General features: G+C 42.0%; 3 protein-coding genes across 6 annotated transcripts in view; 2 read left to right on the top strand and 1 right to left on the bottom strand.

Moving 5' to 3' along the window:
* The first annotated feature begins 5,852 nt into the window (after nt 1-5,852).
* FAM181A (family with sequence similarity 181 member A) lies at nt 5,853-8,887 on the top strand. The gene is made up of 2 exons (XM_073578098.1): nt 5,853-5,992; nt 6,829-8,887. The coding sequence occupies exon 2, from the start codon at nt 6,897-6,899 to the stop codon at nt 7,755-7,757; it is 861 nt and encodes a 286-aa protein (XP_073434199.1). The 5' UTR covers nt 5,853-5,992; nt 6,829-6,896; the 3' UTR covers nt 7,758-8,887.
* Nucleotides 8,888-16,305: 7,418 nt separating this feature from the next.
* Nucleotides 16,306-19,908, bottom strand: part of ASB2 (ankyrin repeat and SOCS box containing 2) — a 92,091-nt gene continuing 88,488 nt past the window's right edge. For all 4 annotated transcript variants that reach the window (XM_073578093.1, XM_073578092.1, XM_073578094.1 and 1 more), the window contains 2 exons: nt 16,698-16,851; nt 16,306-16,445 (listed from right to left, as the gene is read on the bottom strand). In XM_073578093.1, the coding sequence (XP_073434194.1) occupies nt 16,306-16,445; nt 16,698-16,851 (294 nt within the window). The remainder of the gene's footprint in view (nt 16,446-16,697; nt 16,852-19,908) is intronic.
* CCDC197 (coiled-coil domain containing 197) overlaps nt 16,441-19,908 on the top strand; it is a 91,647-nt gene continuing 88,179 nt past the window's right edge. Inside the window, exon 1 of the mRNA XM_073578097.1 lies at nt 16,441-16,693. Within this exon, the coding sequence (XP_073434198.1) occupies nt 16,680-16,693 (14 nt within the window). The 5' untranslated portion in view covers nt 16,441-16,679. The remainder of the gene's footprint in view (nt 16,694-19,908) is intronic.

The following is a 19,908-nucleotide window of genomic DNA, read 5'->3' as shown; positions in this document are numbered from 1 at the left end:
TTATAGTAGTTATATTCTTGTACATAGGGGGCAGTATTATAGTAGTTATATTCTTGTACATTGAGGCAGTATTATAGTGGTTATATTCTTGTATATAGGAGCAGTATTATAGTAGTTATATTCTTGTACATAGGAGCAGTATTATAGTAGTTATATTCATGTACATAGGGGCAGTATTATAGTAGTTATATTCTACATATGGAGCAGTATTATGAGTTTCTAGGTTTCTTATCTATAGTTGAGCTTCTGATATACACTCACTGGCCACTTTATTAGGTACACCTGTCCAACTGTGTGTTAAGACTTAATTTCTAATCAGCCAATCACATGGCGGCAACTCAGTGCATTTAGGCATGTAGACATGGTCAAGACAATCTCCTGCAGTTCAAACCGAGCATCAGTATGGGGAAGAAAGGTGATTTGAGTGCCTTTGAACGTGGCATGATTGTTGGTGCCAGAAGGGCTGGTCTGAGTATTTCAGAAACTGCTGATCTACTGGGATTTTCACGCACAACCATCTCTAGGGTTTACAGAGAATGGTCCGAAAAAGAAAAAAAATCCAGTGAGCGGCAGTTCTGTGGCCGGAAATGCCTTGTTGATGCCAGAGGTCAGAGGAGAATGGGCATACTGGTTCGAGCTGATAGAAAGGCAACAGTGACTCAAATTGCCACCCGTTACAACCAAGGTAGGCAGAAGAGCATCTCTGAACGCACAGTGCGTCGAACTTTGAGGCAGATGGGCTACAGCAGCAGAAGACCACACTGGGTACCACTCCTCTCAGCTAAGAACAGGCATCTGATGGCTACTTTCAGCAGGATAATGCTCCATGTCATAAAGCTCGAATCATCTCAGATTGGTTTCTTGAACATGACAATGAGTTCACTGTACTCAAATGGCCTCCTCAGTCACCAGATCTCAATCCAATAGAGCATCTTTGGGATGTGGTGGAACGGGAGATTCGCATCAGGGATGTGCAGCCGACAAATCTGCGCCAACTGTGTGATGCCATCATGTCAATATGGTCCAAAATCTCTGAGGAATGCTTCCAGCACCTTGTTGAATCTCTGCCACGAAGAATTGAGGCAGTTCTGAAGGCAAAAGGGGGTCCAACCCGTTACTAGCATGGTGTACCTAATAAAGTGGCCAGTGAGTGTATAAGTACAGTGCGGTATATTCCATGTGTCCTGTGCGCTATATGGAGCTGTAGCGCCATCTTCTGCTATATTAGAAGTGTAGCATTCGTTATATATTTTGGTCACCAATAATCTTTGATTTGCACAATGCTATGGTGGGGAAGATAAATGAGGAAGGCGGTATTAATGTCTGTAACATGAAGTGAAATGGTTGTAATTGTTACTGTATGTAGTGTTATTAGCTGGTGATAGGCGCTGGGCCAGGTCTGACCTGTAGTGGCCCCTTCTGCAGATTATTGCCCCCTGGACATGTCTAGAGACTGCAGAACATCGCTCTCTCCCATGTTCTGGGCTCTTTGGATTGGAAGCTCTGATGTGCTGCATCCTATAGATGGCCAAAGCTTTGTGTTCAGGGTCCCAGCATGTGAGCGGTTAAAGAAGCGGCATGGTTATTGTGTGGCCAGCTCGCTCTAGCCTGACAATCCGCACACAAGGCAGCGCCGCCGGGAATTGTTAGCTTCTCTCTAGGTGGCCGACACTCTCCATTCAGGGAGCGGATTCTGCCATCTGTGTGAATGGCGGTGCTCGTCCCTCAGACACCGATCTCTGCGCTCCCATCTCCCGACAACTTCCCAGGGCCAGACAGTGCAATGTCGCGGTGTTAGCCAGTTATCTCCAGATGGTGCATCTAAGGCCTGTTTCACACTTGCTTTTTTTTGCAGCGCGTTTTTCCCGCAAAAAAACGCATTGAAAAACGCATACAAAAGCATACAACTGCTGCGTATTTTTCAAGCATTTTTATGAGCATGCATGAAAAAAACGCAGCGTTTTTATGCGTTTGTATGCGTTTTTAGTGCGTTTTTACCGCGTTTGCGTTTTTTTCCAACATTAGGTGGCCCCTCACACTAACCCAAACCATGACTTTACTAACCCTAACCCTGACCCTAACCCTAACCCTTAACCAAACCATACTTAACCCTAACCCTGACCCTAACCCTTAACCAAACCATACTTAACCCTAACCCAAACCCTAACTAACCTTAACCCTAACCCTGACCCTGACCCTAACCCTAACCCTGACCCTAACCCTTAACCAAACCATACTTAACCCTAACCCTGACCCTAACCCTTAACCAAACCATACTTAACCCTAACCCAAACCCTAACTGACCCTAACCCTAACCCTTAACCAAACCATACTTAACCCTAACCCTGACCCTAACCCTGACCCTAACCCTTAACCAAACCATACTTAACCCTAACCCTGACCCTAACCCTGACCCTTAACCAAACCATACTTAACCCTAACCCTGACCCTAACCCTGACCCTTAACCAAACCATACTTAACCCTAACCCTGACCCTAACCCTTAACCAAACCATACTTAACCCTAACCCTGACCCTAACCCTAACCCTGACCCTAACCCTAAACCCCCTTAACTAACCCTAACTTTACCCAAACCCCTAAATTCCATTGTCTAAACTAATGGTAGAAAAAAAAACGCATGTGCAAAAAAACGCATACATAAGCATGCCAATGCGCACATATGCTCACCATAGACTTATAATGGGTGTCTTGCTGTAAAAAAACGCATTGCGCGCGCATGCGTTTTTTTGAGGCAAATCGGACACACAAAAAATGCAACAAGTTGCATTTTGTGCGCCCGAGCGCATACCGCAAAAAAACGCATGCGCGGTAAAACGCGTACAAACGCATGTGTATGCGCACATAAGCGCATCCCATGCAAAGTATAGGAAAAAAAAACGCATGCGCTATTTAGCGCTAAATTACCGCGAAAAAAAACGCAAATGTGAAACCAGCCTAAGCCTGTCGTGTGTGTGATACTGTCTAATGAGCCACTGTATCCAACCATATCATGTGAGGCTGTCTGCTGAGGCACTGTATCCATGGCAATCATTTATGGTACCGTCTGCTGTATCTAATCCTATCATGTGTGATACCATCTGTTGTACTGTGTATCTAATCATGTGTGATACTGTCTGCTGAGCCATGTATCTAATCCTATCATGTGTGATACCATCTGTTGTACTGTGTATCTAATCATGTGTGATACTGTCTGCTGAGCCATGTATCTAATCCTATGATGTGTGATACTGTCTAATGAGCCACTGTATCTAATCCTATCCTGTGTGATACCGTCTGCTGAGCCGTGTATCTATTCCTATGATGTGTGATACTGTCTGCTGAGCCGTGTATCTAATCCTATGATGTGTGATACTGTCTGCTGAGCCGTGTATCTAATCCTATGATGTGTGATACTGCCTGCTGAGCCGTGTATCTAATCCTATGATGTGTGATACTGCCTGCTGAGCCATGTATCTAATCCTATCCTGTGTGATACTGCGTGCTGAGCCGTGTATCTAATCCTATCCCGTGTGATACTGTCTGCTGAGCCGTGTATCTAATCCTATCCCGTGTGATACTGTCTGCTGAGCCGTGTATCTAATCCTATCCCGTGTGATACTGTCTGCTGAGCTGTGTATCTAATCCTATCAGGTGTGATACTGTCTGCTGAGCCATGTATCTAATCCTATCCCGTGTGATACTGTCTGCTGAGCCGTGTATCTAATCCTATCCCGTGTGATACTGTCTGCTGAGCCGTGTATCTAATCCTATCCCGTGTGATACGGTCTGCTGAGCTGTGTATCTAATCCTATCCTGTGTGATACTGTCTGCTGGGCCGTGTATCTAGTCCTATTCTGTGTGATACTGCCTGCTGAGCTGTGTATCTAATCCTATCCTGTGTGATACTGACTGCTGAGCCATGTATCTAATCCTCTCCTGTGTGATACTGACTGCTGAGCCGTGTATCTAATCCTATCCTGTGTGACACTGGCTACTGACCTGTGTATCTAATCCTATCCTGTGTGATACTACTGTATATGCTGAGCCGTGTATCTAATCCTTTCCTGTGTGATACTGACTACTGACCTGTGTGTCTAATCCTCTCCTGTGTGATACTGACTGCTGAGCCATGTATCTAATCCTTTCCTGTGTGATACTCTGCTGAGCCGTGTATCTAATCCTCTCCCGTGTGATACTGTCTGCTGAGCTTCCGTATCTAGTCCTTGATCAGAGTGCTACATCCCCATCATGTATTGCTGCTGCATTTCCTAATTCCCTGGATGAGGTGAGGTTTTGTGGACTGTATTTTGATTAGTGAATATTCTCCAGATCTCAGAAGTTGCTTTTACGCACAGTTTCTGCTCCAAAAACTCAGCCGAAAGCCTCCATATGCACAGAGCCATACAACGTGCTTAGGTCATACAGAGACTTCATCTGACTTCTGGCTATTTTGAGAATTTCAGGATCTGTGATCTCAGTGAAAAACCTCTCCTGTCGCCACTGCCCCATAGACTCCTAGGAGAAGGTGGTGGGTTTGGGGAATTGTCCCATTCACATTTCTGTTGATCTTGGTTTGATCGAAAAAAACCCAAGAAATCTCTGAGTGACAAATATGGCAGATCTGGGAGGGAGCGATCTGGTGTCTACACTTCCTTCCTCCTCTTCTGGCTACTTCCACACATTTTGCTGTCCATCCTTCTGGCAGATACTGATCATTTCTTTTGCTTTCCATGGATATTTCCTTTCTCTAATGGCCGGTAATTTGCTTCTATGAATGGGATTTGTCCGTCGCTGATCTCTGACACAATTTTTGTTTGCCTAAAAAATCAAAAGGCCAAGTAGATATTTGTCCTGGTGTTTGGACTTCCCACCTCCACGTTCCGTCCCCCGCCCTGAATGGAGGCGTCGGTGGAACGAGCGCCTCTTTAGCCCTGGTGTCTCCACACTTGGCCGCTGTCACTCCAATAACCCTTTCTCCATCCGTCAATGCGTCCCCCCACCCTCTAAGATATATAGGGCGAATAGAGCGCTGGCATTTCCAGGGTTAAGTAGATTGTCCCATCTTCAGTCAATGCCATGGTTGGCAGGGTGACAGTACTCGAGTGTGCAAACTTGTGGGCATTGTGTCGAGGCCTTTGGGGTGCTATGGAGACACGGTAATATGACAGAGGAAAATGTTTGCTGATGGTAATTCTATGGGCTTTGTCTCAGTCATTCTCCATCATGACGACTCGATTTAAGTCTCCACTGTTTGAGGACAAATGTAAGAGCGCTTTCCAGCTTAGGGCCTTTGTCCGCCCAGTTTGAATGGGTAATTCAGCTTTTGTGTGGCTCAATTGTGGGGGCAAACATAAAGACAAGATTCTTCAGCTCCTAAACCTCCTTTCCATGGCTATGCGCGCATCTTTAGGGATTTGTTTCATTCTTACCTTGCTGACATCACCCTTCATCCAAAAAAGAAAACAAAAAAAGAGAAAAGGGGGAAGAGGAGGACTCTGGTCACTGGAGGGGTAGGCTTGGCTTCCCAGTAATTCTACCATTGTCCTGTCTCATTCAACTCTGGTTGCCTCCAGCCTTCCAGACAGATTCGCTTATTTTTGTAAAAGTTTTGGAGGGGGGTAAGAGGGTGTCCAACTATCCCCTCTCACCCATCAGTATTGTGCAGAGGGGAGAAGACTAAGGAGGACACCAGAAGAACCGGCGCAGAAGTCATTGGTATTTATTTGTGGCCTTTTTTTGTGGCAATCCCCATGGTGACAATTTGAGATGGGGAAAAATGTGGGAACGGGCAAACTAAAGCCTAATTGAAGCGCTTTGTATATGTATGGTGGGATCTGATTGGTCTATGAAGTCTCCCCTAACTACAAGGATTCATTCACTTTACTCCCAAAGGTCTGGCGGCTGGCATCATCCTCGCCGCAGCGGACAGGTTTGTAGTGTAACAAGATTATCCCGCGCAGAGGCTGAAGGATTGGAGACATTAGTGTCTACAGTAAGTAGGTGCAGGGTGGGGGAGACGTGCGTCTGAGAGTCTGTGCCCCATGAATGGATCATGAGGAAACACAAAGCAACTTTTAATTACTCTTCTTAATTATCCCTTTTATTGTCCTCTGATGTCATCTATATGTAACAGGGATTACGAGGAGGTTTTATGTAACTTTTCTCCATGTTCTCGAGTCGTCGCATTGTAGCAGTTATTGTAAATAGTTACATTCAGCAGAGAAACAGAGAAACTGCTCAGTGGGAGAATCTGTGATTTGTGAATTTCACAAAAATTAAAGATTAAATTGTTTAGAGAATCTTAATAATTTGCTATTGCCTGTAAATATGGGTGAACCGATTACATGTCTCTATAGTTTTATTGATTTGTGAATATTCTTTATCTGTGCCGTAGAAAGAAGCCATAAAATCCAAAATGCCATCATCACCGCTACTACCTCTATCATGATTATGACCATCTCCATCATTAAAATCAATACTTTCATCAAGGTCACCACCTGAATCATTAACACTACTGCCATCATCATTAACACCAACAGAATAATCAATGCAGCCACCGCCATCATCACCACCCGAACCATCAACACTAAAAAAATACTTATGCAAAAATATAAAGTTCTTTTCCTGAATGTTCATTCAGTTTATTAACTTCAAGGATCAGAAGCGAAAATTTGCATTCCAACAGTTTGGCTTATACATTATGGATGCACCTTTACCCCTTTTCCCTGCATTCAATATCCGCTCCAATCTGCTCATCATCCTCCAATATTTGTACTTATTTATTATAGATTATATGTTTTATCTTACTTGTTTCTTCTCCTTTTCTAGATCTCGGCTCCTTGATTGGGGAATAAATTCTTTTACCTTATTAATGGAAATTTGGCATTTGGTAAATCATGGCATCAGACAATGAAGTCAAGACGTTGCTGAATTTTGTCAACCTGGCATCATGTGACATCAAGGCAGCTCTGGACAAGTCGGCTCCCTGTAGAAGATCTGTGGATCACAGGAAATATTTGCAGAAGCAGCTGAAAAGGTTCTCACAGAGATATTCCAGGTTGCCCAGATGCCACTCCTCTGGCAGAGCTGTGGACTTGAGGAAGGGACTGGTGGACAGATTGGGCTCCACCACTCATACTAAAGGTCTGAATCACAAAGTGGTGGGCGCCCTGGAGACAGAAAATGGCATAATGGGGGATGTGTGCTCTCAAGAGAACAATATGGATGCTGGGAGGCAGGATCAAGTGCCCATGCGCAAGAGACAGCTGCCGGCATCATTTTGGAAAGAGCCCAGATCTTCCACCAACCTCCTAGAAATGCCCTGCACTTCAGGACTAGACATCATATACAAAGAGAGAACTGAGACCTCCCTAACAGCTTACGAAAATAAAAAAGTGAAAAATGTACTAAGTCCGGACAAATCTCATGCCCTTTGTAGCCACCTTCCAGTAGATAAGGAATCTGGAAAGATTCCACCTATAACCTCCTTCACTGAACATGTCAACACCTGCAGTTGCTGTCCACTTCAGTACCATGGACAGCAGCTCTTGTACCAGCATGGCCATGGGGTCCACCAGCACCCCAACCCATTCACCACACTGGCACTATGGAGTAAAAATACAACTGTGCCCACCGTGGAAATTCAGCACTTGTGTAAAGATTCAGGGCAGAGACTATATAGACATGTGGTTCTCAAGCCCATTCCCACAAAGCCAGCTGTGCCACCTTCTATTTTTAATGTTTTTGGATACATTTGAGTGAAAATTGGACCCTACGACTATTTATTACGGATCGTTATAACCTCTGGGAAGAGATGAGTTACAAACATAGAAGCTCCATGACTAATGGTTTCACTAAATTCTTCCAAACATTTTCTCCTCTGACATCTTGGATGGACTGATGGAGGGGACAAGGTCTGAATTCGCTGGGGTCTAGGTACTTTGTCCAGTTTGTACGATTTATGGATATGGAACCAATAATACACTTCTTCTCAGACTGTTAGGAGACGTATGAGGATGGTCCACCAAAAAAATGGCAGAACGAGTTGATCCATAATGATGTAAGTGCCCCATTAGCTGCTGACAGATTGATATATCAGACTTGTTGCAGAGGGACATCTTTGGTATGGCGTTTGCCTCTTGGTACAGTCTTTGTAATCAGGACATGTTTTACGTTGTGTAGAGAACCCTGATGTTCCCAAACTATGGTCCAGGAAAGATATATATCTTTGTACCGTACCCAAACTATGGTCAGCATGAATCAGATACTGGCTGCGTCATTGCAGCCATGGATGTTTTACAGATCTGGCCAAAGACCATCTCAGTTGTCTATTTCGGGCCTGGTCCCTGATGGCTTCTCCCTGCCTGACAGGTCTAAGCTCATACACACATAGGGAAGGACCTGTCAGTCTAGGGGAGCGGGGCGGGGAGAAACTGCCGAGGTGTGGCCTCTCGTGATACTGATCTGAGATACATAGTCTGCAGCCGACTTTTCAATGTACGTATCCTCTGGACGGCTGTAGTGTTTTACAGTAACATATTCGTGGGTCCAATAACACTGCCCATATCGGATTCATGTGGTTGGAGCAGCACAATTCTCCTGTCAGATTCATACACTCATTCACAATCTACCCCAGCCACCATTACTGTGATCAATTTGCTAACTTTTTGATATTTTTTGTAATTAACGTTCACGCCCTTTCATCTGGTAAAACAAGTACCTGGACGGACTAGAGAATCTATAGTCATGTGAATAGAAGCCACGGAAAGTGGAGGAAAAAAACATTTGTGTAAATATTTTCTCTTTGTTAAATATTCTGCTTCCATCTGAATCAAACTTGAATGTGTTACATTGTAAATTCTGTAATAAATGTAACCATTTGTATAAATTTTCAATTTTTTTGTTGCCTTTGACATTGAGGGACATGATGTAAAAAAGAACGTGGACAACTTTAGGGGTAATTTAATTACATGAATTTATTTTGGCAGCAAGATTTTATGAAACATTTTAGCTATTCATCTTCTACAGCCTCTGTGCACCACAATGCATAGCAGACAGTGAATCCAATCTGTAATCTTATCGCTCTTCTCTGGGACCATCTTCTAGACCGATTTATGACCTAATCCAAGGCTGATCGTTCATCAGATCAAGAGTCAGTACGGGTTAGAAAAATAAGGACTACAGCCTGGAGCAAGGCTTAGTCTGCCATGTACACTAATGCACAGAGGATGCAGAAAACAAAAGCTTCAAAATTTAAGCTAAAACCCTATTGCAAAAATTAAATAATAATAAGTACACGCTTTTAAGTTTAAAAAATGCCTCTGAAGTGGTGCATGTGCTTTGAGGATTTTTTTAAATTGATTTTAGATTTTTTCAGGATTAATTGTTAAGATTGTGTGATAATGTTTATTTTAGGTTCTTTGAGATAATTCCCTTACTTTGGAAAATCCTTGAATACAGTTCAGCAGAGTATGTGTATATACATATATATACACACATACATATATATATTTATTACATACTTTTTTAAGCTCTGTTTAGGTATACGTTCTTGATCGCAGGCACTTTTTCAGCATTTTTTGCAGAGCTATCAGGGCACAATTTTTTTACTGTTGTGTTCCAGACGTTTTTTGATTCATTCAACAATGAAATAAGCGCTAACGTTTTTCAAGCAAAAACGCTGACACAAAGTTAAAAAAAGAAGCCTAAACCTAGTCTTCCCATTGATTTATATTGGAGCGGAGTACGGAGCATCTTCCAAGCTGATGAAGCCTGAAGAATGGCAAGGTCACGTCTTTTATCCAATTGTTTTTTTTTGGGAACATGAAGCGGTTAATAAATGCTCCCAAGCCTGGACAAAAGAACAGCGAGGTGTTTTTACACAGAATTGCACAGGTTCATTCTTTTGGACGCCCCAAATCCACCTGATAAAGACGGTGTGTGAACGTACACTTACGCGTAACCTTTACTGAAATCTGCATTGGAAGAAACGAAGCGTCTTCAACGGTTCATTATGTTTTAAGAGGTTCAAACATTTTTAAGAGTTTTTTTGGTATTTGGGCTGACCCATTGAGTGGACGCTTTTCATCCACCAACATTATTGTCCTCATCTCCTTCAGACCGCTTTCTACTTCTCCAAACCCCTCTGGACACCTTCTTCTCAAGTCTCCTCTACATCTTTCTGCCCTCTTCTCACAACACCTGCACCCTCGTCCAGATTCATCTGTCCCTTCTCCAAGCCCTCCTAGACCCTTGACCTCCTACTGACGTTTCTAGATATCTGTCCCCTCTTCCAGACCCCTATTCTCTCCTTCAGATCCTCTATCCCCTCATTTCTACCCCTCTAGGCTGCCTGACGACTCCTTTAGACCCCTCCGATCACCATCCTCTAGACCCCTCTATCATCTTTACCAGATGTAACCATTTCCATACTCCTCTGCCCTGGCCTCAAGACATTCTCCCAGGCTTTTAGAGACCCCTTCAGACACTCTCCCCCTCCTCCAGACCCATTTAGACATTGGTCTTCTCCCTAGAATTCACCACATGCTTCCTCTTCTTAATCCCTTGGTTTCCTCTTACATACACCATTCCCTTCCTCAAACCCCTCTAGATACCCATCCCCTTTTCCAGACCCCTGTATATTCCATCCAGACCCATTTAGAAATGTGTATCCTCTTCCATTACCCTTCCAAGACCCGACTAAACACCTGTCCCCTCATCTAGACATCTCAATTCTCCCCTTTAGACCCTTCTAGACATTTGTCCCCTATTTCAAACCACTGTCCCTTCTTGTAAGTCCCTATCCATCTTTGTTACATTTGACACTTGTCCTTTCCTCCAGACCCGTCTTGATCCTTCTTGTACCCTCTTACAGACACATCTGTCCACTCCTCCTGACCCCTGTAGACCCTTCTGTACCCTCTAACAGACATCTGTCCACTCCTCCTGACCCCTCTAGACACTTCGGTACACTCTTACAGACACATGTGTCCACTCCTCCTGACCCCATTAGACAGCGGTCCTTCATTAAAAGACGTGTCTTCATTCTTCCAGACCCTTCTGACGCTATGCTTAGACCCCTATATACACTTGGTTTTTCTTCTTGACCTCTTTGTCCTCTCCTCGTCATTCCTCTGTCCTTCTTCAGCCTCCTGACTCCTCTTTCATTCTCCACACCCCTCTAGACCCTTATTTTTCCTCTGCAGACATCCCTGCTGGAAGATTATCTCCCTAAATAACATAAGGATTCAAACATCTCCATAACCTTGAATAAGGACACTCGGTCCATTGCAGCGACAGATCTAACATCTCATTGTGCCGTTCCTCTGCTGCTTCTTCTCAAAAGTGACCAATTTCCCTTTGGCTTTAATCCTAAGTCATATTGCAAGACTCGTTAAAGGGTCGATTGTGACTTGTAGGATTGCTACTACCAACAGGTGGCGCTATAGAGTTCAAGTCCTCTTTCTCTCTGAAGAGGCAATTTTCTTATTCAATTTCCCTTCTAATTGTCACAGGAGATACGTCTTCACTTAGAAGTAACTGGTCAATGTCCGACTGTGCGGGGACCAAGCTACTAACTGTTTAGGAGCAATAACAGAGGAACAAGCACAATGCAGATTTATCACATTCTGCAGAATTATGGGGTCATGACAGGAATGGCGGAGAACTCCTTTAAGATGGATTATGAGAAACTCCACCCAGAATTTATGTTGCTTTATTTCCCAAGTCTCTGTACAAACATCTGAGCAACAGAAGAAAAGAACATGGGAGCAGATAATGCTCAGAACTGACCCAATTCGACCCAAGCCCCTTTTGAGGGGTTGAGGTGGAGCTAAATCTCCCCTTTTCCTGTTCTGTGGAGCCGTAATCCTCCTTTGATTCTGCTCTCCGGGGTCTCGCTGGGCGGATTAAGGACGTGGTAATTAACTCAAAGCAGATCGGAAACTTTATCTGACTTTGATGCGCTGCCGTTTACCCTTGACATATTTTCTGATGGTTTCCCATGGATCGCCGGGGTCACGTGACCAATCTGCACAACGCGGGAACATCACAAACATTTATTGCAAATCAGATTTGTAAACAAACAGAAAAGTACAAAAAACAAAACTGGTAAAAAAAGAAACAAATTATACAAATCCCAAATCATCTCACACAGAAATAAGAAGGTGCTTGTGAAAAAAACACTAGTGAATTGCACATTTTATGTTAGAAATATTTTAACTCATTCAATCCCGGCCAATTTTAGATCATTTTACTCATTGCAAACCAAAAAAAAAAAAAAAACACACGCACAAATATGCAAGTACAAACATCAAATACAATCAAAAAGCAACAGAGGAAGTGTAACATTGGCCGCACACAATGAAGCAGGCCGCAATAATAAAACCACAGTGTATCGATTTCATATTTATGCGGTACAATACCTCTACAGCCACATGGTGGCAGCAGTTTAATATGCAGTGATAGTACCTTGGAATTGGCAGCAAAACTTTTTGGATTTGACCTGATAAAGGACTTGGGGGCAGAGTAAGAGGTAAAAGACCTGAGACCAGAAAAAAATCTTTCATAAAAGTATTGTTATTCCGCCCACTGGTGGGTGAGAATATAACTATTGTTATACTGCCCTCTGGTGGACAGAATATAACTATTGCTATACCGCCCTCTAGTGGGTGAGAATATACCTATTGTTATACTACCCTCTAGTGGGGAGAATATAACTACAATACTGTCCACAAGTGGAGATTAACATATCTATTGTTATACTGCCCTCTGGTGGACAGAATATAACTATTGCTATACCGCCCTCTAGTGGGTGAGAATATACCTATTGTTATACTACCCTCTAGTGGGGAGAATATAACTACAATACTGTCCACAAGTGGAGATTAACATATCTATTGTTATACTGCCCTCTGGTGGATGAGAACATAACTATTGTTATACTGCTCTCTGGTAGGTGAGAATATAACTATTGTTATCCCTCCCACTGTTGGGTGAAAATATTGAATAATTATTATGCCAATAATGTTGGTAAAGTGCTGTGGAATTAATGGCGCTATATAAATGAGTAAAATAAATCAATAAAATAAATACTGCACGCTGGTGGGTGAGAATAGAACTATTGTTACACCGCCAACTGCTGGATGAGAATGTAACTATTGGTTTACCGCCCTCTGGTGGGTGAGAATATAACTACTGTGAAGAATATAACTGTTGTTATACCGCCCTCTGGTGGGTGAGACTATAACTATTGCTATACCGCCCTGAGGTGGGTTAGAATATAACTACTGTTATACTGGCCACTGGTGGGTGAGAATATAGCTACTGCTATACAACCCCTCTAGTGGGGAGAATATAACTATGATTCTATTCTATGATTGTTATACTGCCCTCCATTGGTGAAGATATAACTATTGCTATACTGCCCTCTGGTGGGTGAGAATATAACTATTGTTATACCGCCCACTGCTGGAAGAGAATGTAACTACTGCTATACCGCCCTCTGGTGGGTGAGAATACAACTATTGTTATACTGCCCTCTGGTGGGTGAGAATATAACTATTATTATACTGCCCTCTGGTGGGTGAGAATATAACTATTATTATACTGCCCTCTGGTGGGTGAGAATATAACTATTATTATACTGCCCTCTGGTGGGTGAGAATAAATCTATACTACTACACTTTACTAGATGGAACATAACTACAAGACTGCCCCCAACTGGAGATTAACATAGCTATTGCTAAACTGCCCTCAGGTGGGTGAGAATATAACAATTGTTATACTGTCCCTATCCGCATCTGCATATGGCGGTACATAATTGGGGTGCACAAAGAAATCATTGGGCTCCAGTGAGTCTTCTGACAAATTATTACTTTTTATTTTGTTACCTATCTTGGTTTTTCCCACACAGCTCCAAATCCTCCGCTTGCCTCTACACCAGGGTTGGGAAACCTTAAGCCTGCAGGGCGTTTACAGCCCTTGATGACCTTTTATCCGGCCCACGGGCAGATTCCCGGGGACCACAGTGCTTGGGACGGCTGCTGTATTTTGACGGCGGCCATTTAGTCCTTCTTTCTCTGTGAGCAGGGTACACAGTGTTCACTACAGATCGCTGAGGAGCGTGCAATGAAAGATTAAGTCCTGACACCAGTGCCAGCGTCAGGAGTTAGTATGCGATTTGTACGGCCCCCGAAGGACAGTATAAATATGCATATTTGCAGATAAGATGATTCCCTGCCCTGCTGTACAATCATAGAATGATAAGATTCTGTCCTCTTAAAGTCACCACTAGGGGGAGCTAACAGCACTATATTCAATTTTAGCTCCCTCTAGTGGTGGTTGCAGGTTAAATCATGTAACAAGAAAAGAGAATCAGTTCAGTGCCCTCTTCCCACAGGTATGAGCCACCGTGTTGTCCCTTTGGCCGTGCCGTCCTCCCCCTATGGCATTTTTGGATAATGCGGCTGGTGTCCTGACTCTAATCAGTTGCAGATTAAATAAATTGTGAGGTCAAAGAGTAAAGCTGCAGCTTTGTGACTCCGGCCCCTGAAAGACATGTGCGCTCCAGCCACTTGCTCCGTACATGGGATAATTCTAACATTTTCATATAAATGAGGATGTTATTATTTATTATTTTTTATTGTAAGATTAAGATGTTAATTTTTAGAACATCTGGGAACTTTTGATCCCACCATCCGCATTAGAGGATTGGTGGGAAGATCAGTCTCATCTGAGACCAAGGGTGAGAGGTTCTCTGCAGCCACCACTAGAGGGCAGTAACAACTCATAATAAATTATTAATCTAAATCATTAACCCTCTACTCCCCAACTTCCATATGTCATCGTACCTTTTCAATGCAGTGATATAATCTGTATAAAGGATGCTGAATACAATAAATGTTATTGTAACACACACCTGACACCATACTAATGACATATCTGCATTTAAAGGGCCAGAGTGCTGCTAACATCACGCACCTGTGTGCCACAAAGTCATGATCATCCGTGGAGGTTCCTCCAGTTCCTTTCACACATCCCATTGAAAAAACAAACAGCAAATGCATTTCTGGACTGAAATGGCTGATACCAGTGAGCAACAGATTTATCTGTACAGCAAGTGTGCAGAAAATTGGTTTTCTGTCCCTTTAAGGCTACGTGCACACGCTGCGGAATGGGGTGCGGATTTGGCCGCGCGGATTTTGTGAAATCCGCAGGTAAATCTGCAGGTCAAAAGACCTGCGGTTTTACCTGCAGATTGCTCTGCGGTTTTGCCCTGCGGTTTTTCATCTCCACAATGGAGGAGATGGCAAACCGCAGCGGAATCCGCAGAAAGAATTGACATGTCAATATTCTGCGGTTTCAAAACCGCAGGAAAACGGCGCGGAGAAATCTGCACCGTCTACACAGCGGTTTTTTATTCCCATAGGGAATCATGGTACTGTACACCGCAGCAAAAACTGAACCGCAGCAGAATCCGCAGCGTGTGCACACACCCTAAGAATCCAATATATATAGTGCTCTCAGTGAGAGAAACAAAATAGGAGACTTGAGGGTATGATACCTTTTAATGGCTAACAAATAATAGTGAATGATGTTACCAAGCAAGCTTTCGGGACTGCTTATGTCCCTTCATCAGGCTGATATGACAAAATATTTGAAGAAACCTTATTTATGTACAGTTTAAAGCAAATGCTGGTAAATAAGGTTTCTTCAAATATTTTGTCATATCAGCCTGATGAAGGGACGTAAGCAGTCCCGAAAGCTTGCTTTGTAACATCATTCACTATTATTTGTTAGCCATTAAAAGGTATCATACCCACAAGATTCCTATTTTGTTTCTCTCACTGAGAACACTTTATATATTTTTTTTCTACTGGCTAACATGATACCAAACCACTTTTTTCGTTTTAAGAATCTAAAAATGGCTAGAAAAACCAAAATGTGAAATTTCATTCCATGCAAAATGACTAAATACAATGTGAGCATAACAGATCCAGCAGTGCTTTGTTTGTAAAGTGACCGCGCAGCCCTCACATTGCAGCAGTTTTGTGGGTGGGGTCCACAGGCAGCGCACCAGAGGCAGGGTCCACATTAAGAGACACTTACGTGATCACACCTGTCCTGTGCTCACTGACTTTACGCTTCCATGGTCTTTTTGTAGCTTGCTTGTTGATTCTCCGAGGAGCATTGTGATCGGAGCATGGCGCCCTAGGGAGGCGCTCGGCACAAGGACCTGAATGCAGTAGACTCCATCTTCTTGCTCCTCATGTCCTCAGTGTTTCAGCGCAGACCCTTGTTCCGCAGCTAACAATCAGAGGCGCCATGACTCAAGTACCGGATGAGTCTAGGGGGAAGAGGCAACATGTCCAACATTTTCAGGCGGTTTTTCTTCACAGCACTCCGCACCTTTATGCGGCACAGGTGGGTCAGAGGTCTCGGGGGTTCTACAGAACGGAACAAAAAGACAAGTTTTCAAAATTGATCAAAAGTGATCTGTAAAAAAAAAAAGTCACTAAATCCTCCACCAAAGGCCTCCGGTTTCCATCAGTGCCAGCACCCTGCCCACCAGGGACAATGCTCATCATTACCAAGGATTCAAGTTTGTACAGATGAACACTGAACAGGCATGGAAGAAGCAGATATAGAGGACTACTACTCCCACTGGAGTCTGCTGATGTATGATGGATATAAGGTACCTGCTTTTTCCTTAATACAATCCCAACCAGAGTAGCTGTCAAGGTGCTCCTGTAATCGGGAACAGAGCCGCACGTTCCCCACATAATCCAGGAGGACGTCGATAATGGGACCGGCCCAGCGACTTAACTCTGGGGTGGAAACCATCTCGCAAAACTGGGGAAACAAAAAAATTATTGACAATATGACAGCTATGAAACTAGAGGCAGTATTATAGTAGTTATATTCTTGTACATAGGAGCAGTATTATAGTAGTTATATTCTTGTACATAGGAGCAGTATTATAGTAGTTATATTCTTGTACATAGGGAGCAGTATTATAGTAGTTATATTCTTGTACATAGGGGCAGTATTATAGTAGTTATATTCTTGTACATAGGAGCAGTATTATAGTAGTTATATTCTTGTACATAGGGGCAGTATTATAGTAGTTATATTCTTGTACATAGGAGCAGTATTATAGTAGTTATATTCTTGTACATAGGAGCAGTATTATAGTAGTTATATTCTTGTACATAGGAGCAGTATTATAGTAGTTATATTCTTGTACATAGGAGCAGTATTATAGTAGTTATATTCTTGTACATAGGGAGCAGTATTATAGTAGTTATATTCTTGTACATAGGGGCAGTATTATAGTAGTTATATTCTTGTACATAGGAGCAGTATTATAGTAGTTATATTCTTGTACATAGGGGCAGTATTATAGTAGTTATATTCTTGTACATAGGAGCAGTATTATAGTAGTTATATTCTTGTACATAGGAGCAGTATTATAGTAGTTATATTCTTGTACATAGGAGCAGTATTATAGTAGTTATATTCTTGTACATAGAGAGCAGTATTATAGGAGTTATATTCTTGTACATAGGAGCAGTATTATAGTAGTTATATTCCTGTACATAGGTGCAGTAGTATAGGAGTTATATTCTTGTACAAAGGGGCAGTATTATAGTAGTTATATTCTTGTACAAAGGAAACAGTATTATAGCAGTTATATTCTTGTACATAGGAGCAGTATTATAGTAGTTATATTCCTGTACATAGGAGCAGTATTATAGTACTTATATTCTTGTACATAGGGAGCAGTATTATAGTAGTTATATTCTTGTACATTGGTGCAGTATTATAGTAGTTATATTCTTGTATATAGGAGCAGTATTATAGTAGTTATATTCTTGTACATAGCAGTATTATAGTAGTTATATTCTTGTACATAGGGGCAGTATTATAGTAGTTATATTCTTGTACATAGGAGCAGTATTATAGTAGTTATATTCTTGTATATAGGAGCAGTATTATAGTAGTTATATTCTTGTACATAGGTGCAGTAGTATAGGAGTTATATTCTTGTACAAAGGGGCAGTATTATAGTAGTTATATTCTTGTACAAAGGAAACAGTATTATAGCAGTTATATTCTTGTACATAGGAGCAGTATTATAGTAGTTATATTCTTGTACATTGGTGCAGTATTAGTTATATTCTTGTATATAGGAGCAGTATTATAGTAGTTATATTCTTGTACATAGCAGTATTATAGTAGTTATATTCTTGTACATAGGGGCAGTATTATAGTAGTTATATTCTTGTACATAGGAGCAGTATTATAGTAGTTATATTCTTGTATATAGGAGCAGTATTATAGTAGTTATATTCTTGTACATAGGTGCAGTAGTATAGGAGTTATATTCTTGTACAAAGGGGCAGTATTATAGTAGTTATATTCTTGTACAAAGGAAACAGTATTATAGCAGTTATATTCTTGTACATAGGAGCAGTATTATAGTAGTTATATTCTTGTACATAGGGGCAGTATTATAGTAGTTATATTCTTGTACATAGGGGGCAGTATTATAGTAGTTATATTCTTGTATATAGGGGGAGTATTATGGTAGTTATATTCTTGTACATAGGGAGCAGTATTATAGGAGTTATATTCTTGTACATAGGGGGCAGTACTATAGTAGTTGTATTCTTGTACATAGGAGCAGTATTATAGTAGTTATATTCTTACACATAGGGGCAGTATTATAGTAGTTATATTCTTGTACATAGGGGCAGTATTATAGTAGTTATATTCTTGTACATAGGAGCAGTATTATAGTAGTTATATTCTTGTACATAGGGGCAGAATTATAGTAGTTATACAGTCATATGTTAAAGTTTGGGTACCCCTATTAATGTTAACCTTTTTTCTTTATAACAATTTTGGTTTTTGCAACAGCTATTTCAGTTTCATATATCTAGTAACTGATGGACTCAGTTATATTTCTGGATTCAAATGAGGTTTATTGTGCTAACAGAAAATGTGCAATCTGCATTTAAACAAAATTTGACAGGTGCAAAAGTATGGGTACCCTTATCATTTTCTTGATTTGAACACTCCTAACTACTTTTTACTGACTTCCTGAAGCACTAAATTGGTTTTGTAGCCTCATTGAGCTTTGAACTTCATAGCCAGGTGTATCAAATCACGAGAAAAGGTATTTAAGGTGGCCACTTGCAAGTAGTTCTCCTATTTGATTCTCCTATTTGATTCTCTTATGAAGAGTGGCATCATGGGATCCTCAAAACAACTCTCACATGATCTGAAAACAAAGATTATTCAACATAGCATTTCAGGGGAAGGATACAAAAAGTTGTCTCAGAGATTTAACCTGTCAGTTTCCACTGTGAGGAACATAGTAAGGAAATGGAAGAACACAGGTGCAGTTCTTGTTAAGCCCAGAAGTGGCAGGCCAAGAAAAATATCAGAAAGGCAGAGAAGAAGAATGGTCAGAACAGTCAAGGACAATCCACAGACCACCTCCAAAGAGCTGCAGCATCATCTTGCTGCAGATGGTGTCACTGTGCATCGGTCAACAATACAGCGCACTTTGCACAAGGAGAAGCTGTATGGGAGAGTGATGCGAAAGAAGCCGTTTCTGCAAGCACGCCACAAACAGAGTCGCCTGAGGTATGCAAAAGCACATTTGGACAAGCCAGTTACATTTTGGAAAAGGTCCTGTGGACTGATGAAACAAAGATTGAGTTGTTTGGTCATACAAAAAGGCGTTATGCATGGAGGCTAAAAAACACAGCATTCCAAGAAAAACACTTGCTACCCACAGTAAAATTTGGTGGAGGTTCCATCATGCTTTGGGGCTGTGTGGCCAATGCCGGCACCGGGAATCTTGTTAAAGTTGAGGGTCGCATGTATTCAACTCAGTAT

This window comes from Dendrobates tinctorius, unplaced genomic scaffold, assembly GCF_039654945.1.
Source record: "Dendrobates tinctorius isolate UK_male_01 unplaced genomic scaffold, ASM3965494v1 ptg000058l, whole genome shotgun sequence".
In the NCBI taxonomy this organism is placed as follows: Eukaryota; Metazoa; Chordata; class Amphibia; order Anura; family Dendrobatidae; genus Dendrobates; species Dendrobates tinctorius.
Note: the sequence above shows the minus strand (reverse complement) of the source record. Positions and strands in the feature narration are given on the sequence as shown.

Coding starts and splice junctions, on each gene's coding strand:
- FAM181A (XM_073578098.1), top strand. CDS start 6,897: ATGGCATCAGACAATGAAGTCAAGACGTTGCTGAATTTTGTCAACCTG.